The following is a 22,652-nucleotide window of genomic DNA, read 5'->3' as shown; positions in this document are numbered from 1 at the left end:
GAGCAGTGTAAACGGTGGAACCTGAAAAAGAAAAAAGGCCACTAAATGCTAGGCTACGCCACTCATTTCATTGCTAAAGAAACAATCATGGCAAAAAGTATTACAATCAACAGCTCAAAAATAAAATAAAAGCAGCACAAATTGTATAACACTTCAGAATTCCTTTGCAGTTCGCAGACCATAAAATGATCTCCTAAATACTAAACTAAATCTCTTTTCTTACCAAAAAGTACTCTTTTACACACACAAGTAGTCAAATCCACAGTAAAAACCCCTTCATTGTATCACTGATGTTAGTCCAACAAGCTCCAAACAGCAAAGAAGGACTCCATTGTTATTTCAAACTGGTAGAAGCCCTCCGGTTATTTTTTCTCTGCCTTGAAACAAATCAATGAAGCACAGCTCACTTTGAACAATTGCACATTTGCTGAAATCAGATGTGGGCAGAGGAGCCAGCCGTCATCGCACGTCTTCTGTTTGTTGACAGAGGAGGACTTTGATAAACAATCCCGCTCTTTGAAACAGGTGCCCGAGCGCGAGTTCAGCTTTGCGAAGCGATTCGGAGAACATACTGATTAGAGGATGTTTGTTGTTCTGTATGCAAGCGTTTGGATTCTGCACATCCGTCCCCCCAAAAAAATCACAGAGATTTTCAATATGAAAACAGTGATAATGTTTATTTTCCTGCACAGATAACGCTAAAAAAGTTTAAGACGGCTATTTGCAAATATCACAAATGTCAAATAGTCTGTTCTGACAACTGATAAGCCTGAACAAACAATTTCACTCACTGGAGTAAGCATGTGTTTTTTTTTAACCAATGTTGCCCCCTAGTGGTTTCTTTTCAGGTTTTATGAAATTCTACTCGAGTTTAAATGCATTCAGTCATAAATATTATGAAACTTGGTCCTTGCTAAAGCTTCAAACATTGACTACATCTTTCTGAACTAAGATACTGAAGAGTGATGCATGACCATAATGTGTTTTCACTGGCAACGGTAAACACAACACGCAGTCGGCCCAGTTCACAAACGCAGCTTATCCCCGCTATCAACATGTGGAAGTGCTTTTAAATCCCTATCTGCTAGCAGCAAATGGTCTTAAATCAGTCATTTTAATATCAAAGCACTTAACACTAGAATGGTGATTACTTGCAGGTGGAAATCCATGCTGCTTGTCAAGACTGCATTTGAAGAAAATGACTGAGCTCTTACCCGACACATACAGTACAGCCAGTGTTCAATACGCAAGATCACATTACAGAAGATTACTTTGGAGTTTCAGCAATTTTCCCAAATTACGCTGGCCTTTGGTCTCTGGTAAACTTGATTGACTTGAATGGTTTTCATTAGAAAGTGCGGCTTAAGAGTGTTTGCTGTACACAAAAGCATGGAGGCATTCGAGGGTGAGCGAGTGCAGCTGGGACACTCAAGAGTGGACAGATATGCAAATCCCTTCTTCTGGAAAGTGCTTCATCGTGTGTCTGAGGGAGTACTTTGATTCGTGACGCTCATCAGTATTCCACGCTCCTGACATTTTCCCACAAACATTTGAGGTCATTTACCCAGATGTCTTTAAAGGGGATCTCATTAGGGAAGCAACACAATTTCTGAATTTATTCAATCATGCCTTTGGTTTCACAAAGTTGTGGCCAAGAGAGAGAGAAAAAAAATGAAAGCATCTGATTTTTTTTTTTTTTGATAGAACTAGTTGGCACTGTCAATAAAACAAATGTCATGTGATCTGCATCGGTGTCATGTTTGAACTTCAGTCCAACTCTTCGACTGTCTCTCCCCATTCACACAAATACAACCTGAGTAGTGGAAATCAGTTTGATGTCACCGAGCCCAAACAGAGAATGACAAGAAAATAGCCACGAATAACACTGACCACCCTTAATACCCTCCTAGGAAAATACTTAAGAGAGGGATCCAAAGTGAGTCATCATATACACCCTCTGTTTATCAAAGCCAACGATATTCCCCACATTCCCTGCAGCTATTTGGCCTTAAATGTGAAACCCAAGAAGTCTATCTGTAAAGAATTAAGGATGTCTTCTGCTTCTACACATTGGGAAAATATGCTACCAAATGCATACAGAGCACACCTGGCAGCATAAACACTATTTCTGATAGTTTTGACATTTTACATTCATATGTAACACGGTAATGGTGAAAAAAAAAAAAAAAGTCTAAATGTTTCTCTGCCCTTTTTCTGTGTGAAATTTCTAAGTTTTTGATGCCATCTTGAGGAGATTTGATGACATAGCAAGAACTTAACACGCTGCACGTCAGCAGAAAACACGGTCGCATTTCCAGAGTATCAAGTGTTGCTGCAACAAGGGTAAAAGAACGACACAGTCAAGATGCTGCCTCAGAGATAAACGTCAGAAGACAAAAGATGATAAAGCAAAAAATGTGCTTAAACAGACCTATATTATAGGCTGTAACGAACTTGGGAGAGAGAGAGAAAAAAAAGAGCATTTTAAGATTCTTGTCTTTCTGAACATCAAGTCCTGAGGGAAAACAGATCTTTTTCAAATACGGTTCTGTGAGAAAGTTATGAACAGTTGATATTTTTCCTGTTGCAAAAAGCTCTTTGAATGTCCTTGGTTTAGAGAAATAAAGTTTAATGTGACCAGACTGATGAGCTAACGGCTAGTCCAGGCAGAGCAAAGACCAACATGGATTGCTGCCATTTTTAAAAACCTCTAATCTAATCTAATAAACCACTGTTGTCACTTTCACTTAACACAGGATGTTCCTGCCAGAAGTGCTACAGCTAGCTGTTGCTGCCACTATTTAAACTTGCCATATATACCCAACCGTAAAAGTCCACGTTAAGAACACTGTAATGTGAAACTGATGGTGATTTAAAGGTTTATGAGAGTGTTTGTATGAACTAACATGTAATTTTTTAACTTGGAGTTGTTTAAAAATGCAGGCTAGCCGTTAGCTTATCAGTCTGGTCAGAATTAACCTATTTCTCTAAAGTGAGGCCATTTACAAAGCGTCTGCAACAGGGAAGGTATTCATGGTTCATAACCTTTTCCCAGAATCCTGTTTAAAAAGAGCTGAACTATCCATTTAAGAATGAGTGTGTGAATAAGTCACAGCCACAGTACTAAACAATCCCAGAAAGCTTGATTAGAAGTATGCACTGAACAGCTGTGCTACCATGACCAACGTCAGGTAGAGAGAGCAGCACTGCATGTCCTGCTTCAACATAATGTTCTGCAAGGAAACTCCGCACCTGGCATTCCCTTAGACATTACTGCAACACTTGCCACGTACCAAAGAAAGGACTGCACCCTCAAATGAGGCAAAACCACTTCCCCATTAACAAGAAGGAGCTGGTGCTGCAAAGTACACTCACCAACTCAAAGGACATGATCAAGAGTCTGCGGTGTTAAGATTCCCAAGACTCTAATTCTGATGGCGTTTGTGGGACGAAGGCCAATCCACACAGAGAGACTCCACCTAACAATCCAACGCACGAAAAATGGCTCCCAACCAGGAAGCTGACATATCAGGACACTACCAGGTTTGTTTGGTTTTTTTTCTTTTTTTGTTTTGTAGATTCTGACTAGTGAAAGCTTCTGCTGCGGGACCTATTCAGCTCAGCAGGTGGTCATAACGCAACGCCTGATTAGTTTATTATTACACTGTTCTAAAGATTAGTCATGTATTTTCACATTACATCTACCGTTTGGTGGCACTTGCAGTAATAGTTTATTGTTAAAATATGCAAGGCTGGATTTAAAGTTCTGTAAATCTTGTTTTTAAGTCAGTGGTTTCATGATGTTTAAATTTGCACAAGAACTTGTATATTTCCTGTTTCATGAAGATGAAGCTGTCATCCACCCACTGAGCAGGATCACACTCACCAGGATGGGGGTGGAGGTTCTGTTAGAATCGTGTTCTTTTGTTTGTTTCAGTACCTTCAACACCATCCAACATTCACTGACTGAAAGTGACGCTCGAGGTGGCTGTCAGTGCATCTACCGTCTCCTGAGCTGCTGACTTTCTGTCAGACAGGCCTCGGTTTGTGTGTTTCAGGACAGTGTCTGATGTGCTGATCAATAAAACTTCAGGGTTTTCAGTCTTAAATATTGCAGTAACAGATGTATTAATTTGAAAAAGTGAAAGGCACAGACCAAAGAATGAAAGCCTTAAAAGGTAAGAATGATTAGGATGTCACATGTTGAAGACAGGAAAACATCATTGGAGGATGTACCGCTGTAGCCAGAGGCTATAAAACAGAGTAGGGTGTTTCCTTGAGCAGTCTTTAGATGGTATCAAAAGGTTCCTACTATGTTCTAAAACAAAAAAATTGCCCAAACTAAAATACTTCCTAATTTCGTCTCTTTAGACAAAAAAAACATTTAAACCTAAAATAGAATAAAGACCATTTTAACTTCAAAGAAAAAAAAAAAACTACTTGAATTTAGTGTTTCATATTGGTAAGGTTGACAGACAAGACAAGACATTCAGCTGTGTGCAGGTGAGGCTGTAGTTGTTCCTGCTTTTACGCAAAGCATCGCACCCAGGAGGCTGTTTGTGTGCTTGACATGTGCTGTGATGAAACCGTGCCTCTTCAAAAGCCGACTGTACTCCGCTGCACTCCGCTGTTTCCCCTCGCTCATGCTGAGCGCCTGCAGCAGGCCGCAGCTCGGACCGCTTCTGTCTTCCTCCAGAAAGATCTCGCCCAGCAGGAGGCCGCAGCCTGGCAGCATAAAGTACATGCAAACATACAGCTTTAGAGATCAGTAGTTGTTGTTTTGCACCCACTCGTCTCTTTACATTACACTGCTTCAGGCGAAGAATAAAGCATTGTGTAAGCAATTAGGCGTTTCGGCTTGGTTGGGAACTTTTTTAGCTTTTTGCGCGGAGCTGCTTTATGTTTTACAAACCTTTTTTTTTACTTTTAAATAAGTTTAACACTCACATTGATACTTAGCAGCAGTTCTCAAACAGGCTCATTCTTAGATTTGATTATTTCCACAAAAAGGAAAAATAAACCTTATATCAGAAGCAACAGGCTTACTAAAGGATCGCTCCGTTTTAGCTTTTATTTTAACCATCTTAGGTGCGGGATCTTTACCTGGAGTGCTTGCAGCTGCAATTTTACTGAGCAGAACGTGCAGCTTTTCATCAGTCAAGTCATGAAGAATTCTCACGAGGATAAACAAGTCTGCTTTGGGCAACTCGTCTTTAAAAAAGTCTCCTGTTCAAGAAAAATGTAACATATCACGATCACAGAGTGGGCAGTTTAATAACACTGAATTATTAAAGAGCAATAACCAGAGTAGTGTTTTGGAGTACATAAACGAGGAGAACTGACCAGCTTTAAATGACACCCTGTTGTCTGTGTGTTGTGGATGGAAATATTCACTCAGCTCCACGACGGCAGGCAGGTCGAACACAGTCACCGACAGCTCAGAATGGACTTTAATAAACTCGTAGGCCATTGCACCGGTGCATCCTGGAAGAGCAACAAGATAATATATAGAGGAATGACTTTTGATAAAATACAGTGTGATATTTAGCATTCTTACCTCCGAGGTCACAGGCTGTTTTATAGCTGGAGAGGTCAAAGGCCGTTGCTATGGCCTTAGCTGCGACTTTAGCGGAGCTGTGCATGGCGTTCATGAATCTCAGTTTGACTTCTTGGCTGTTATCCTTCAAAACAGAGACAAAGATATCTGTCAATCTCTTCCAAGATCTTCTCTGTAGAGCATAAATCGGACGCTGAACTCAACAATGATCACGCGACGTACATCTTTCGACTTCTTGACCTTCTCACGCTGACTAGTTCCCTCCTTCACGGCGCTCTCCAGGTGGGAGAAAAGAGGCCACAGTGTGTCGTTGCAGTGCTGAATGTATCCGTGCAGAGAAAAACCAGCATCCGAGCGCAAGAAGCCCGTGGCCAGATCTGTGTTCTCGTATGCAGGCTTCGGACACGCTGGGGACAAAAAGATGGCAGAACATATTTGGAGTTCAACTAAACTTTAAAATGAAACGCGTACTGTTTACGAATTGAGCAGAGCGTTGACTAACTTCTCTCCTTGGTCCTCAACAGTCCCAGAGACACGCAGGCTTCCAGCAGACACTCGGCCCCCTTCACAGAGGCTTTCACCTCCTGGGCCACCTGCTCCGCATCGAGCCCTGGTTTACTGTGTAGCAGGTCGAAAACACCCAGCTTGGACGCTGTAAAGAGCGCCTGGGACATTTTTGGAAAGGCAGAAAAGAAAGATTTAAAAGATTTAGTGATTAAAAAGCACATTTTTAGTCATGTAAAAGTGATATGGGCTGGTAGAAACTGCCTGCTAAGTTCTAAAACAAAAAACAAAAAAAAACCTTAATGAGAAAAATGTTTTATTTCAACTCAGTCTTGTTGTATTACTTTTGGGAACATGATCACCAGCACACTCAAGAGGGGGTAACTGAACATCATCACAGCAATAGTGGAGAAAATGTTGCTTTTTATGAACAAAGAAAAAACACTTTTTGAAAAGATTTACCAGTCAGCGATGCTATTGAGGCAACAATTAGCAGCTTAAATCTTAAATGAAATAGCTAGTTCCATATTTGTTTTTAATCCAACATCACTCCATTAAGGACAAGAACCCTTAGGGTTACTATTTACACATTCAAACTGCTTGCTAAAGTTTGAGAATTTATCAAATTTTCTGTGTTATGGAGTGAAAAAGCAAAAACTCCAGCAGTAAAAATTCTATTTTTTTTAACTTAAAACAGTAAAACATAATAGAAGTAAAAATCTCCACAAAGAACTTCAACTTTTGTTCACTACAATGTGTGTGGCAGGTAAGAGAACTCGTAGAATCATTAACTTATGCTTTACCCACTTAAAAATTATAATGTTTAAAAAATGTTTGCTGAAAGTAACTAAGACCAAAACAGTCGAGTTATAAAGAGCCAAATAAGCTGCATGTCTTTAAGACAGAAAGGTAGCATAAGATCCCTAATCGACTACAAAGGTGATAAAATCATACAAAAACAAAACAAAGCCCAAAGAAAACCGTAAATGACACTTTATACTGAAAAGACTGATCTCTTCAGTAACATCTCCATGAGCCAATGATGTTATGAAAACACAATAAGGTTAATATTGAACTCCGTGCCAACAATAACCAAAAGGAAGGTTTGGAGAAAAGAAATAAGTTAATTTGATGCAAAAAACAAACAAAAAAAACTTATATTACATGTTAGGAAATATCACGTAATGTGTGAGAACCAGTTAATCAGGATGAAGAAAGAATTCCTCTGATTCCGAATGCTAATTGTGATGCCAAATTACTATGAGAACTTTAATTTCTTTCTTTCCTTTAAAAAAAACAAACAAATAAAACAAAAACAACAGGAAGCACCGCATCCAAATATGAAGAAGTGCACCACTTAAATCCCCCGAGACACCTCTCTTTCACACTCATGTACGACTGCAGCATTTAGGTCTTCAGCTGTACAGTGTGTGCTCAAATTAATCAACCACATTTTCCTCTCTTATTCACTAAAGGTTCAGTAAAAAAAATTAAAACCTAATGTTTTACTGTTCAAAGTTTCTTACAGAAACACAAACTACCTTTGAGGCTTTGAATCCATCCAGAAGTTCGTAAATCCGCTGCAAGTCTTCTTTTTTAGGTTCACTGTCCTCCTCCGCTGTCACATTGAGCTTAATTCCCTCGTCTCTGCTTATTATCGATGTTGATTTGTTTTCTGAGTCATGAAGTTTGGTCTCTCCATCGGTGCCTTTAGACAAGCTGTTGACCAACGTCCAGGATCTCTCACTCGCTTTGCTGTTACCGTTTTTCCTTTTCAGCTGGAAGAGATGATGGTTCTGGGTTAAACGGATACAAAACTTAACAAATTCATCTCAAATAGTCAAATGAACCAACCTTATGCGCTGGACTGGCAGATGGGCTGCTGGGGTTGGATTTGTCTTCCCGGGCGTTCGGTGGTTTCTGAGTTAGTTCTGGTGCAGAGGGGACGCAGTTGTGGATCAGGCGGACAGACTCGCTCGTTTTGTCGGAAAACAAAAAACGGTGGTTGTAAATAACGTCAAGCTTTTTGCAGAAGTGGTTGAGAGGGAAACCCACAACGTTTAGGAAGTCTCCGTGGACGTACTCCACAAGCATGCCACCGAGAGCCTGAATACCGTAGCCGCCAGCCTTGTCCCTGAAACACACACAGACAGAACAAATTCATCTGACCACATTTTCCTTGCACAGCAGCACATGAACGCAGGGTCATCAGACGTAGTAATAAAGTGTTGGATTTGTAATTTATTCTTTAAATTACTCATGCTGACCGGAGTTCAAATTTATCTCAAACCATGCCAAATAGAACAAGGCAAACGTTGGGCATCAAAGTCCAAAAAGCAACAGGTTCATGGAGTTCACAGTTAAATGGTTTTCATCGATCGAGTGCTCGGTCCAAGTTACTGCGTAAAAAGGAATCAATAGCTATTACATATGGAATCTCAAAGTTCACATTTTCTCTTACTCACATGGGTTCGCCACTATTGATGTACTCCCACAGCATATCTTCTGAGAGGTCGGCAAACTTCACCTTCGTTTCTTCATAAAAGTCTATCAACTGGTAATCCACTTCTTCGTCTGCGAGAAGGGGGTCAGGGAAGTTTAAGAACTAAATGTGTTTTCTGATGAGAGCACGAAATTTGACCACGAAACGCTCGTCGCACACATTTAAGAAACTAACATAAAACTGACATTACTTTGAGCTTTTATTTTTGTAAGACATCCTAAAAATGCCTTTTCACTTTTACTGACTTTATCAGTTTCACCAGAAAGTGAAGGAACTGAGTCAAACTGTCACAGAGTTGCAGCTTACTCTCTTTCTCGTGGCAGAGGACAATAGCGACGCCGGTGAAGACGCTGTGCTCTTTACCACTCAGGCTGAAAGAGAAGAGTAAAGACAGTGAAGAAGAACGTAAGAATATTCTTCTAAGTCTCTTAATTCTAATATTAGATCAGAAAATATGGTAAATACTTACCTTGACAGCATCCTGTAAGCGTCATGTTTGTCCACCGGCTTCTCCAGAATCATTCCATCTACCGTCTGAGAAAATTAAAACCAATGAGATCTTGATAGCAGGCAGTGAGCAAATTCTGTCACGCTTTCTTTAACTTACCACAATTGTGTCTGCTCCGATTACCATGTCTGGAGTTTTCAGATGTTTCTACAGCAAATCAGGTCAGAACACATTAATGGTCATCACTTAGCTTCATCTTTCCATTTGTTATATACAAAAGTAGTCATACTCACAAAGGGCATCCTGCGGGCCACCTCCAGCGCTTTCTGCCTGGCTGTCTCGACGGCATACTCATAAGGCGCTTTGAAAAGTTCCTTGCTGAGGGTTTCTTTAAACCAAGATGGCACCACCTCAAAACGCAAACCCTGACATGAAAAAGACCACAGGTTATAAATTAAATACTTCTTACAATTTTTTTATTTAGACTAACATTGTTACATTTTGGATTAACATGAGCGTTAATCAGTCAAACCAAACCAGTGTTCTTAAAGTACAATGTAAGCACCTCTGACTTCAAAATTCGGGTTATGTGCCAGGATAATAATGAAGGTAAACTCATAGATACAATATTACTTGTTTAATCTAAAAATTATGTTTGTGTTGCATTTGACCAACTGCACATCTGCGAGCTCAATCACAAAAACACATACCGCATTTCGAAGTATCTCCTGTCGTCTCGGAGAGGCACTGGCCAGCACCACCAGTTTACCAACAAGTTTGGAAATGACCGGGTTCAGCACCATGGTGGCCTTCGTGTTTACCTGACCTGGAGGTGAACAGAGTTAAACATTAAAGATGTGACCTCATTTATGCCAGGAACTCAGAAGGGGGAAAAAAGGAATTGGTTGGGTTCAGCTGTTCACAGAGGTCAGACTCTTGTAGCTCTGAAAGTACTGAGCTTATCAATTAATGCTGACTTCAATCATCCAAACAATCAGTGAAAGTGTGACATCAATTAGCCTCCTACCACAGTCAGCGACTATACTTGCAGACATGTCTCCTGTCTTCTAGTACAATAAGGTGCTACAGAGACATTAAAGAAACTTAGATAAATTTGTACATACATGATGATAGCTCTGCATGCCTAAGTGTGCTACTACTAGCAACACTAGCTAATACCATCAGCTAGCTTTGAAACAAGTTCCTAAACTGCACAAAAGTAAGGACGCGTTACTGCAACGTCTGGCAGGCGAGCTGACCTAAAGAAACAACTTGATACAGTAAACAAAAATCTTTTTTTTTTAATAAACAAATAAATATATATTTGTTTCATTTAACTACAGAAACTGACAGTGAGCACTTGTATCTCTTACCTGCACGAGCTAGGAAGCACTGACAGTTTGCTAGGACGACGAACGTAACGGCACAGGCGTGATGACGTCACACAAAGTAGGCGGATCTTCTGAGAGGCCTCTCACAATAAATTTTCAGGCTGCCCTTGCTCGTGTGTATCTTATGTTTATGTGTATATAAATTAAAATATGTATAATCCTTGAAGTCTAATCATTGTAAAAAGGATCAAACAAAAAGTAAATGAACAGTTTTTAGTTTCTAAATGGTAGAGAAAGACAGATAAGCCTATTCTTCTGCCTGGTCCCTTTTGTACTTCATGTACTGACAGTACTTTTTAAATTATTTTGTTTTGGACAGAGTTAGATGGAGGAGGATGACTCGCTATAGTAAACCCCTGAAAAGGGGACAATTGAAAAAAGAAGAAGATAAACATGTTGGATTATTTGTTCTGTTACTTAAACATGTTCAAAATAAAGCCTTATAAATCAATCAACAATCGAAACCCGGCCCACTTCCATTGGTACTACTATTAATAATAATAATAATAATACATTGTCGTCTTAGCAAAACATGAGAAAACACAAATAAACATATCCAAAAAAGCTTTAATTATGACAAAATGTTCAACAGTAAACACATATATCACAACTTACAGAACACAGACATTTTTACAAACATGTATACACAAGTAATAAAAAACAACTTGTTAGAAAAAAACTGCTTTGTGTGAGTATATTTAGCTCATATAGCACATTTTATTTACATTAATTCACTGACAGTCTTTCTAAATGTTTCATGAAATCTAACTTTTGTGGTGTGTGTTAATGACATGTAAGAAATTGTGTTTATCTTAAAAAGCAAATGAAAGAATAAACTTTAGATGGCAAACCTGCTGTTTATCTGTTTTTTTAACCGAAATGAAGAGTCATCCAAATGATTTTGAAATATTAACGAAGTGAAATGTTGTAAGAACTCAGCAAAACTGCTGTCTCTAACAGATGCTTCCTTCTTTTTCCTTTTTTTTTGTCTTTTTTTTGTTGTAGTATCAAAAGGTAACAGGAAGTTTTGAAATCTCACTGACCAGAATACAAAGTCTCTTTGTTTTCCATCTTCATTGAGTCTGCACTACTTATGCTCTGCAGATTCATTATCTGTCTCAACTTCAGTCGGAAATCTTTACAAGCAAAGTAGTAAATAAAAGGATCCAGACAGCTATTCACGCAGCTGAAACAAAGAGACAGTTTGTAAGCCATGTACAAAGACTTGTCATAGAAGAGTCTCAGCACACTGTGAAGCAGCAAGAGGATGTTGTTGGGAGCAAAGCAGACCACAAAAACCAAAAGAACAACAACAGCCAGACGTATCGCCCTCCTCTTCTGAGTTGTCTTGGAATCACTGGCCAGCTTGCGTATGACACTGACATAGCAGAATACTGTGACACAGAAGGGAAAGAGGAACAGAACAAACACAAGACTGAAAAGGAAGGCTGCCCAGGCTGTCACGGACGGGAGCATGTTTTTCTTCAACACGTCAAAGCATGTGGTGATGCCAAGTTCAGGAATGTCATAGGTCAAGTCAGTGGTCATCAGTGGGTACAAAATGCCCAGGACCAAACTCCACATCAGGATGCAGCTGATAACTGCGACAAACTTCCTCCGTCGGTTCTTTCTGAACGCCATGGGCTTGACGATGCCCAGGTAGCGGTCGATCCCAATGGCCATCATGGTCAGGATGGAACAATACATGTTGGTGTAGAAAACCAGCGTCAGGAAGCTGTAGGAGGATATACACAAGAGACGAGCTCTATTTAATTAATGGTTAAAGCAAAGTCTGGGAAAAGCTTGACATTTTGGAAAAAGTAAGTAGACTTAACTAAATTTAAAATCTTTGAGATTACTTTCAGAGATCAGTTCGCTTGGCATCGTGACGTAAACTCTTGGTTCTCAAACTGTGATACAAGTAGACCTGGTTGTACTTAGGATCCATCCAAGTGATCCTTCAAAAATAATTATATTAAACATTTATGGGTTAAATAATGAGCTAATTAACCACTGTAAGTTGAACTGTGATCTAAAGCCAAAATCACAAAGGTTAAAATAAGTGGTTCAAGCAAATAATATTCTTAGTTCTAAATGAAAACTACTCAAAACTAAACTGCAATAAAAAAAATATTCTGAGCGTGGAAATCAGAACAGTGAAAGTGGGCTTGTGGCTACTCATGCAACCCTAATGAGGTCTCTATGAGACATGCTATCCACAAAAGGTGCAAAGCAGTGAGGACATTTGACTCAAGTCATCTCAAATTTGTATTGAGTTGATGTGGGGCAGAAGAAGACCGCAGTGTATGAGGGGCTGTTTTAAACTATATATGCATAAAACCATCACATCTTAAACTGCACTCTTCAATCAAGGGTTAGGTGTATTTTTCTTATCCCTCTTCATTGACTGAATCTGTTCAGATTGGGAGAGCAGAGGCAAAGCACATGCTGGCACATGTCAATAAAGATTTTATCTCTTTTGTTTAGCTCAGGAGTTAAAATGTGAAGATTGGTGAAATGATTAAGTTTGTTTAGTTATCAAAGCCTCATTAGGTTTGGTGTTAAAATTTCAGGACACATACTTAGGTGTAGACCTCAGGTTTATTGGGTGTTTTGGCCATTCACGCCTCACTCACAGAAGGCCTAGACATGATCAGTAAGGCTTCAGAGTGTCTAGGATAAAGAAGTGGGTTTGGTTTTAGGATTATGATTAGGTGTTCTAGTAGACTAGTCAATTTGTTTATGCCAGATAACTGATCTTTTTGAAGCTTAAAACTGTAAAATGGTACTCGGTATAAAAGGTTTGGGAACCACTCATGTAGATAAAGGAAACAGCCATTATGTTTCAATCTAAAGCCAAGAAACGAATCATATTGTTGATTATATTTGTACAAAAATACAATCAGTTAAGATTTGATTGGCCAGTAAAAGTCAAATACTTCAATTCTGTGGTCCATGTTGCCTTTGTAAGGTTAACAGTGAACTAATAAAACTAAAATCAGTGTTCATAGTATGATCCAGCAGTCATTTCTTTCTTAATTTGCTGTTTTTGTTTCATCCAAGTTTAGTGCAGATTAAACTGATGTCATGTTTGGAGTGGGCTTTCACTGCAGCTGAAATTTTGTTACTTTATGACCCTTTGACTCGCTCTATTTATAATAACTACCTGCACGTCTTGGATCCCAGAGTCCAGTTGTATCCGTGGAGTTGGTAGGAGATCTGAAAGGGCAGAGCGGTGCCGAGAGCCAAGTCGGTGAGGGTGAGGTTAATCATGAATATGATGGAGGGAGTCTTGGGGGACGTACGAAAGAGGAGTAGCCATATTGACAAGCCGTTTCCCACCAGGTTGATGATTGTGACAAACATGTAAATAACAGAAATTCCAACACTGGTGGGCACATCCTGAAACAGCAATAAGGTGGCATTATCGAGCTGGGTCCTGCTGGAGTTCCCCGTCATGACTGGATGGTCCCTCATCACCTGTATGACAAAATTCAACACGTGTTTTCTCCAACTGATGAATGACAGTTTATTTTTTCAACAACATTCAGTCATAAACAAAGCACTGACTTTCACATCCTTTAAAGGATGTTGCCTAACTGTTTTGTAATGTCTGAAAAATGCAGCAGAAAAACACGACATTAAAAGCCACAAGAGAAAAAAGAAAAAAAATGCAGAAGCTGCAATCTGTAAATTTTGATCTAAAGGTGTGAAACTGGCACTGCACTTGTCTGAGAATTAAATCCACCTGCGCCGTTCTTCTCATGTAAAAAAAAGGTTTGTTTTGGGTGGAGTTTTCACACAGGAAAACGACATGCATGATTTGTGGTGAAGTATTCTCATGCTGGGTACTCAATGTGCAGATGCAATAATGGGGGGCAGAGCCACATGTGCAGCTGTTGATCAAACAACTCTAAAACTGTGAGTTTACCAGGTATAGTTATAATGTCTTACTAATGTCCTAAAACCCATGACATCACGCCAGGGCTAATCCAAACAATCAGTTTGTCTCGCATGTGGTCGGCAGTGATTTGGAGAAAATAACTCAAAACCAAACCGATCCAGAAACGCAACCATAAGTCATTCTAACCTTCACGAATTGTGAAGCAATCGGAATTACCATGTTACTACAATTGATTACCACACAGGAAACAAGTAAAAAAACATGTTTTTCAACTTTTTTTTTTCTTTTGCATTAAGCTTGTGTTGTATTATTATTGTGTCAAAATACAGCGTCTTTATGATACATATGGACGGGGATGTCACATCTATACTTTCGCAAATTTTACGCGCACTGCCTCATTTTGAATCTAAGAAAGTTGGATGATCCAAACTACTATGGTTTCATGTTTATGTTTTTGTGTCAAAAATATTATCAAACATAGCAGCATATGTTTACAGTTTGTCTTCTGTTTCGACTTATTGTCTCATATCTGTCAATGAGCGCATATGAAAACAAAACAAAAAAATTGCACTTACTGGTAAACTAAGCTATATCTAAAACCACGATAAATATCCCCCAAAATACTTAAAAAACACAAAGGACTGTCCAACTAATAAATGGTACCACTTGAGCACTATCAGTACTAGAAGTCATAAACAACCTTTATAGCTGAACAGATTGTAAAATTTCAGTGAAAACTTACCATCGCGCGCGCAGAGGCAGCAGAGGTGGGAAGGTGTGTGTGTCGGTTGTAGATGGAGGTACAGATGTCAGTTATGATTGAGGAAGGCTGGTAAGGAAATGGGGTTTGAGCTCGTTACAGTGCCAGAGAGAGGAAATGGACCATGTGACATCCTTCATCCTACCAACAGTAGTAAAGGCCACATGTTCGATTTAGTCCTAGAAATGACTGTTAGGGCAGGTCCATATCTGAGACACCCACCCCTTTCTGACACACACATACACATAGTATTGTGTGTATAGAGTTCACTCATGTTACCTCACGTCATATTTCTCCCCCATATGGTACATCTTTTTTATCAGTGATAACAATCTCGCTGTATAGTTTTTTTGAACATGTACAGAAAAAACCTGAATGCCAACGAGCGATTACAATAAACCATGATGGAAAAGTAAAAAAAAAATCAAAGCTTTTGGGAAATCCCAGTATGTCATAGAGTGTTACTTTCACTTTGTCTCACTTCTAGAAACATAAATAATATGATTAAAAGATAAAGTCTTAACAAATTGTCAGTAACAAGTAAGTAACTATGACTTGCATTCAGAAATAAAAGATAAATGCTGAGATACAGTTAGAGAGAGCGACCATGTGTCATGTTTAGCCACTGTTTTCTACAGCACACACTTCAAAAAACAAACCTAAAAATAAACATGCTTTAAGAAGACAATCTTTCGAAATGAAGTGAAAATGCAAGTGTTTCTTTTGTTCACAGGAATCACACAGCGAGTGTGCTCCAAAGCTGCTGGCTTCCTGTCGGTCATGTTATTTCTGCTTTATCTGGGTGAAAGTACAACAGACTGTGTTCTTTTCTGATCAAATCCAAAACATAACAGAATGCAAACATTGTATACTTCTTTCACAAACAATAAAATTTGATATAGTGAATTGATTCATTTTCCCCCTCTTAGTATCACTCATAAAGCAGCAATGTTCACCTCCACCAATTCTCCTGTCTTCAGTCACCATTAACTGACTCATAGTTGTCACTTTTGGAGCTTTCAAGGCTGTTAATTTGCCTCACTCAGGCAACATCTGAATGACTGACGCACTGCTGAATCTGTTTCACCAAATTTATTTCTCAGAATCTAAAGCAGGGGGTGGGGTAAAACTCACAAACAAAATGCAATATGCCACAGATAAATGTTGGGTTATGTGCAGAAATATCAGAGGTTTTGCAAAACTGGTGTATTTGCGACTTTTATATCATATCAGTTGACAAAATAAATAGAACAAGAATGCAAAGAGCCACTTAACATCAACACTTGGGGTCAATTTTGAAATCTTTTAAATTAGTTCTAATTGCCTTTTACAAGATTATGATTCATTGTGTATAAAGCATGACTCACAAAAAGATAAAAAAAAGACATACAACTCTTCCTTCTTAATCAATTTTTAGTCATTTGTACACAATAATACATGTATTTTTCCCTTACAGTTTTTTTCACATAATTTTCTGCAACTTATATTAACTTTATTTTTATATGTGATAAAAATCTAAAAGATAAAAAAGGAACAGGTTTGATGGACTGTACACAAGCTTTAAAAGACGTTGTCATGCAGAAAGGTCACTGTTTTATCAGTTAACTGCCAACAGACGCCAGAGTCACACTTGAAATTCACACCCGACCAGAAAGTGTCAAACAAAACTACATCTAGTTGTCTTTAGACAGATAGTTAGTTGTCAGGTAGCAATTGAGATTATTCAGAATTTCAGTCCCATGATTTAAAAAGGAAGTGAAAAACCAGTTAACCCAGTCAGACCAGTGACTATCAGCTGGACCTGAAACGCCGAAGGATTTATTTACGTTCTTACTTCCCCATTTTTTCTAGACTACTCACTGTTCATCTTTGCTTTTCTCAAACCCCCTCTCCAGTCCTGTTGTCATGGAGACAACCTCATAACAGTGCTCCGTCCTGCAGTCAGGAGAGTGGCCCACGGGGATGCAGTCATAGCCTTTGCTTGCTGAACTCATGCGTTTCCTGTTGCGTGCTCCTGGCTGATAGAGCTGCATGGCTGGACGGTCCTGCAGGGACATGGGACAAACAAACACAGTACACAGTTTAGATTATTTTTAAAGCTTAAGTCATAGTTGTTTTGTTTTTCTAATTATCCACAGGTGTTGTGGTTTCTCCACTCATGACTGCATTTATAAACCCCACCCTAACTGTATTATACATATATAAGGGTGGGGGGTGGGGGGGGGAGCAAATGGTACCCAATAGAAGTGCAGGGTGTTTGCAGTCAAATCTGTTTCCTGTATGTAACTTCTGGCTCAAAACCCAAGATGCAGATGAGTAAGTGAAAAAGTCAGCTCTCCAGTACTTTAGCCTACAAATAATTTGGCCAACATAGATATATATGGAACATCCACATAGAATGTGTATATTATAATGGGTATAGGCTAAAACCACTATAATTAATGTTTCCTCACAAATTTGGCTATTAATCAAGCAGTAGAAGAAAAAACTTAAAAAAAAAACACCAAGCAAAATTATAGGAAAAAAGGTAAAAATGACTGAATAACTTGAACAACATAAATATTCTTTCAATTTAATTTCACTGTTATTTTTTTACAGTCATTCCTATTATCCCTCTGTCGGGAAGTGGCAGTGAATGAAGACTTGAATGCAGGACACAGGGTGCAGGAGAAGTTAAAGTGAAAGACTTCAAGGATCATCCCTGAAATACAAGACACTGACAAACCAAATCAGACAACACGAGGGTTCAAGCAACTGAATAAAATATATATATATACCATGAATTAAATGAAGACAATTACAGAAGCAGAAGAGCAGAGGATGGAAAACAGGTACAATATGTAGAAAAAAAAAACTTTCAAACTAAGACAGGCTGAAGAAAATACAAACAAAATGCCAACAAAGCCCCATAAAACAAAGATTAAATTACACACTCAATCCTCCAGGATGGAAGTGTGTACTTTATAGGTATGTATGAGTGTTATTTGTGAAAGTGGGCACAATATCGTTATTAGCAACACAACTAAATTGGTATCTGAAACACAGTTGCATATTTAAAGACATCATTCCTTATCTTTCTCCTTAAGTGTCATGCTCACCTTCTCGCTCACCTTGTTTCGGAGGCGTTCCTTCCTGTTACTCAGCTCTTCCCTGTCCTCCTTTCCCATTTTGTCTCCACTGTCAGGACAGTACGAGTAGCCGTGATGATGCCCCTCTTTCTTGGCTCGGTCCTGGCAGTAGCCTTTCCCCCATTTGGTCTCGTCTTTCCGCCGCATGAACTTGTCGAACTCGTAGTGGTGTCGTTGTCGTTTCCTCTCTTCATCTTTTCCACGGTGGTCTTTGTCTCTCTGTCTGCGCCCATGCTGCTGCTCTCGCTGCTCCTTGTCGCTCTCAGGCTGGCCTCTGGTGGTTGCATAAAGTAGAGCATGTAGTGTTGTAGAGACATCAAAATTTGCAGCTGATCCATTACTTTTACAAAGACATAACTGGCAAAATGGGAATTCCTGCCACTATTTTTAAATTGTTTTTTCCTTAATTTTAGATGCATCTTAATAAGTCAGCAAAGAATGAGTCATTTTCAGACACCAGTACAAAAAAACCCTAATTTGGATGCGTAAAATGATGTTGAACTATTTCACTATCATCCAACAAACTGATTTAGAAAACTTTAAAAATCAGTAAATGTCTATAAGGCCAAAAACACTAAATAAACTTTATTTTAATTGATGATATTTTGTTGTAGGTGTTTATTTAGACTCAAATATAAAATGGGAAACTAAAAATGAAGCCTGTTAAAAAAATAACAATAAACTTTTCTACATCTAATAGTTTGTAATGTCAAATTTTAACAAATATCAAACCTTACAGAGTTGATAGATCTAGTGATTTAGCAGTTCTTACTTCTCCTTGGGTTCTTTTGACTTTATTTGTCCTCCAGCTTTCTCCCATTTGCCCCTGTCTGGTTCTCCTGAATCACTTTTGTCCTTCATTCGGTCCGAATCAACATCATCATCTTTGTCACTCTTCTTCAGAAGCTAAGTATGGAATTAAGACAGAAGACGTATCCATCGTTGGGCTGCTGCATCATTCAAATATAAAGAATAAACATGTTGGTACTGAGCACCTTTATAGAGATGAGGCATTACCTTAATTTGAATGTCTTTATCTGACAGTTTCTTCTGCTTTTCGGCTTCTTTTCGCTTGCGTCTCTCTTCCTCTCTGCGCTTTCGTTTCTCCTCCTCCCGCTGCCTTTTCTTTTCAAGCTCTCTTCTTCGCCTCTCCTCTCTCTTCTCCTCTCTTATCCTCTGGTAAATGTTTGACACAATGAATAGGGTATTTCCCCTTTTAAAAGTGTGTTATACATCAATATTCCAACCCCCAAAATAGCTGATTTCTGACCTGTTTTTCAATTTTCTTATTTTTGATGTATTCCAGCAAAGGTGTTGTCCGTTTGGCTAAAAACAAAAAACAAACAGAAGGAACAAAAACATCTTGGCATTTTGGTGAAGTCACTTTCACTTGAAGGCATGTGAGTGTAAAAATGTTATTAACTGTAACAACTGCTCAGTAAATAATCTACATGTGACGGTGTACCTATGAGCTCTCTGGTCTTGGCCTCGATCTCGCCCAGCAACGTTTCGGGGTTGGCCATAGACTTTTCCTCATCACAGGAGTAGTTCTCCAAGAATCGCTTATATTCTGGGTCTGATTGAGTTTCACAGACAAAAAAGAAGGTATAAATTATATTGACAAGTTTAAAATAAGCTAAGTTGACATACTAATTCTCTGAACATCTTAAATCCAGGAGGGAGTAAAATATTTTCCACACAGTATCACTGGCTTCTAAACTGACTCCAATCTATCTGTATGTTTTGTACATTAGTACCTTCTTCAATGCTTCCAGCTTTGGCATCTTTCTTCTTCAGCTTCTTCTTTGAAATCTTCTGAAAGGGGGCAAACTCTACCACAGCAGGATATTCTTGGCCTGAGTAAATATTATAATACAAGACAGCTCTAACAGACCTGCGAACAAATAGTAACAATAGCAACAAAAAGCTCTAAAGCCACCTCTTGGTCTATAAAGTTCAACCTGTAGCTGCAAAACAAACATGCTCCTGTTTGTGTTTCATATAGCTGTACTGAGTGTCAATATTACTGACCAGCACTGTCAACAAAGTCAAAATGAGTTTGAAGAAAATTCAAATACCCTTGTTGTCAATGAACACATAGCCATCAAATCGGTCCCTGAACAGCAGGATATCATCTGTGTTTTTGAAATTGATATAAGCTCTAGAGAACAGGTGGGGATAGAGACTGTGAAGATGGACAGAAACAGGGAAAAAAAGAGTCATAAACATAAATAAAAACAGCAGGGTTTTGTGACTTATAATCATAAGACGTGTAATACCTTGGATCTGCTGGAAAGAACTCAAAGTAATCATAAGAGGGAAGTGGACTCAGTTGTTCTTCTAGCTGGTCCTTCGACAGGTTAGGTGGGAGCCTCCGAATCACCACCTGTAAGAAATCATACAGGTATTTATTTCATGTTCAACAAGAAGTGTAGGCAGTTACGTTTTTTTTTTTTGTTATTATTTTTTTAATCTGGAGTTTTTGTTTCCAGAATCTCCTCAAACACAAACTGATAAAATCTCTTTGCAATAGAAGGTTTTCTGTTGTTCTGGTGTGTCTGAGAGGAGCTGTCAGGGTTACTATTCATTCAGTTTGTATCAAGGTTGAAAAATTTAAATGAAATGTCAGTGACAGAGTAGAGGTCAACACAAATTAGCCTATTTAAAAATAAAATAATTTGTTCTTTCTTGCTTCAATTGTAGCTTCTTTTACATATATATTTTTTAGCATTTTTACAACCTAACTTTATTTTGTTTAAAGAAATGTTTTTATTTCCTGTTCCTCTAAACCAGTAATGTCAAATCGTGGTCCTAGAGGGTCACTATCCTGGATGTTTTAAAAGTTGAATGGGTTGAAGACGTGCTTGATAGAATGATGCAGTGATGTGATGTTTTGTATCTTAATAATTCAACTAGATAGATAGATAGATAGATAGATAGATAGATAGATAGATAGATAGATAGATAGATAGATAGATAGATAGACAGACAGATAGATAGATAAATATGGAGGCCCATTATTGACATATAACAGCTCTAGCATACTGAATATTTTTATGATGCAAACCCTCTACAGTCAGTGTTTCCTGCATTTCTTCAACATCACCTGTTATTGCTAGCTTGATATTGTGAGCTATGCATTGAAACGCTGTAAAGCCCAAAACATTTCAGAGGTAACATGAAATATAAATTAACAAGAGACTGTAATGTTCCGACAGCTCAGGAAATCCTTGTTAAAATCCTAGGCTCCCTCCTGCCGCTGTCCGCGGTGCTGAAATGTCTCCGCGTCTCCATGTTTGTTTCCCACTCGGCGTAAACAAAGCCACAGCAGCTCCGGTTACTAACCTTCGTAAATATTTCTTTCTTCTCTTCTTTCTGCTTGGTGTTGCCAGGAAGGTTTTCCTGCTCTCTTGGGATGTCCCTGAATTGTATCTCGACGAGACATTTCTCCTTCCCCGCGGTCATCTGGTCCTTTTCAGACCTCATTTCTCCCCATCTCCCTCCACTCGCTGCTTGTTTAGTTGCTGCGATCTCGCGAGAGGATAGAAGCTAAATATCGCGAGAGGTGAAAAAATTGATTCCGAGGACATGGATCACTGGGTGTTTAGTTGCTGATTTGCACATAGTTGCAGTCATAAGTTTAAAGGTATTTGTCATGGACATAAATATCATATGATTTTGTGCTTTAATGACTTATTTTAACCTTTTTTTCTCTAGGGTGAGGTACTCAAGTTTGACTTTATTGTGGATTTTCTCTGATCCAAATTAAAGTTTATTTCTATAGCATATTTAAAAGCGAGCAGTTTACAGGCCATAAGAACAATAAACTGAGATTCAATAAAATAATAAAACCAAATGAAATAAAGCTAAAGTAAAAAATAAGGTAAAATAAATGTGTACAATGAAAGCCAAGGTATCCTGCTCAAATAGAACTGTCAGCCAGTATAAAGAAATGGATTTTCAGCATAGATTTAAAATAATAAACAGTCTGAGCAGCCATAATCTGTTCCACCACTGAAATGCCTCTATCACCTCTGATTTTGGGCAATTGATTTGTGAATCTAAGCTTTATAGTGTAAATGAACCGTAGTTCAAATAGGGAAGGTGGTGCTGTGTCATATAGTCTTCTAAAAACAAACAATAAAATTTTAAACTGAATGATGTCATGACAAAAAGCCCTTAAGATGGCACATTTATAATGTACAACTTTTAATTAGTGGGGCTGAATGTTGTAGAATTTTTATTATTATTATTTTTATTTTATTTTATTTTATTTTTTTTGGGGGGGGGACTTCTTGTTAGTGATTATGACTGGCTGCAGCTGTTAGTTTCTCTGTGCCAGCATTAAACAGGATTTGTTTAACAGCACTCACTAAATTGACCCATCATCTGTCACCCTCAGATAAAAGGAAGGATGTTCAGGGGACAATCCAGGAATCACCAAGGCTCAAGCCTGC

The 22,652-nt window shown here is 38.6% G+C and overlaps 3 protein-coding genes across 5 annotated transcripts; all 3 read right to left on the bottom strand.

Moving 5' to 3' along the window:
* Positions 1–1,635: 1,635 nt before the first annotated feature.
* On the bottom strand, positions 1,636–10,478 carry asmtl (acetylserotonin O-methyltransferase-like). 2 transcript variants are annotated; one of them, XM_017410069.3, is made up of 15 exons: positions 10,386–10,478; positions 9,723–9,838; positions 9,306–9,437; positions 9,172–9,219; positions 9,034–9,098; positions 8,871–8,935; positions 8,527–8,635; positions 7,916–8,195; positions 7,603–7,839; positions 6,060–6,222; positions 5,780–5,964; positions 5,558–5,681; positions 5,344–5,484; positions 5,104–5,226; positions 1,636–4,725 (listed from the first exon to the last, which is right to left on the bottom strand). In XM_017410069.3, exons 2-15 carry the CDS (start codon positions 9,813–9,815, stop codon positions 4,490–4,492), a joined length of 2,001 nt encoding a protein of 666 aa, XP_017265558.1. In that variant the 5' UTR covers positions 9,816–9,838; positions 10,386–10,478; the 3' UTR covers positions 1,636–4,489. The 2 variants fall into 2 exon arrangements, with proteins under 2 accessions (XP_017265558.1, XP_024860411.2); XM_025004643.2 differs by lacking the exon at positions 10,386–10,478 and adding an exon at positions 10,137–10,158.
* Positions 10,479–10,955: 477 nt separating this feature from the next.
* Positions 10,956–15,215, bottom strand: p2ry8 (P2Y receptor family member 8). Its single transcript, XM_017410195.3, is given in 4 exon segments — positions 10,956–12,138; positions 13,570–13,883; positions 15,050–15,118; positions 15,120–15,215. Coding segments are annotated over 4 exon segments (1,164 nt in total). The 5' UTR covers positions 15,201–15,215; the 3' UTR covers positions 10,956–11,438.
* A 929-nt stretch (positions 15,216–16,144) lies between these two features.
* On the bottom strand, positions 16,145–21,724 carry upf3a (UPF3A regulator of nonsense mediated mRNA decay). Of its 2 annotated transcripts, none has more exons than XM_017410376.2 (10): positions 21,541–21,724; positions 20,475–20,581; positions 20,274–20,380; positions 19,953–20,051; positions 19,661–19,771; positions 19,466–19,521; positions 19,213–19,371; positions 18,968–19,101; positions 18,166–18,469; positions 16,145–17,112 (listed from the first exon to the last, which is right to left on the bottom strand). In XM_017410376.2, exons 1-10 carry the CDS (start codon positions 21,679–21,681, stop codon positions 16,924–16,926), a joined length of 1,407 nt encoding a protein of 468 aa, XP_017265865.1. In that variant the 5' UTR covers positions 21,682–21,724; the 3' UTR covers positions 16,145–16,923. The 2 variants fall into 2 exon arrangements, with proteins under 2 accessions (XP_017265865.1, XP_017265866.1); XM_017410377.2 differs by having other exon boundaries at positions 18,178–18,469.
* Positions 21,725–22,652: the final 928 nt, after the last annotated feature.

The sequence above is a fragment of the Kryptolebias marmoratus genome, linkage group LG6 (genome assembly GCF_001649575.2).
Source record: "Kryptolebias marmoratus isolate JLee-2015 linkage group LG6, ASM164957v2, whole genome shotgun sequence".
NCBI classification, from domain to species: Eukaryota; Metazoa; Chordata; class Actinopteri; order Cyprinodontiformes; family Rivulidae; genus Kryptolebias; species Kryptolebias marmoratus.
Note: the sequence above shows the minus strand (reverse complement) of the source record. Positions and strands in the feature narration are given on the sequence as shown.

Coding starts and splice junctions, on each gene's coding strand:
- asmtl (XM_017410069.3), bottom strand. CDS start 9,815: ATGGTGCTGAACCCGGTCATTTCCAAACTTGTTGGTAAACTGGTGGTG. Junction 6,223..7,602: donor ATGGATTCAAAGCCTCAAAG/GTAGTTTGTGTT, acceptor AAAATGTCCCAG/GCGCTCTTTACAGCGTCCAA. Junction 5,682..5,779: donor AGGTCAAGAAGTCGAAAGAT/GTACGTCGCGTG, acceptor TCTGTTTTGAAG/GATAACAGCCAAGAAGTCAA.
- upf3a (XM_017410376.2), bottom strand. CDS start 21,681: ATGAGGTCTGAAAAGGACCAGATGACCGCGGGGAAGGAGAAATGTCTC. Junction 20,381..20,474: donor TTCTTTCCAGCAGATCCAAG/GTATTACACGTC, acceptor CCATCTTCACAG/TCTCTATCCCCACCTGTTCT. Junction 18,470..18,967: donor TCAAAAGAACCCAAGGAGAA/GTAAGAACTGCT, acceptor TGCAACCACCAG/AGGCCAGCCTGAGAGCGACA.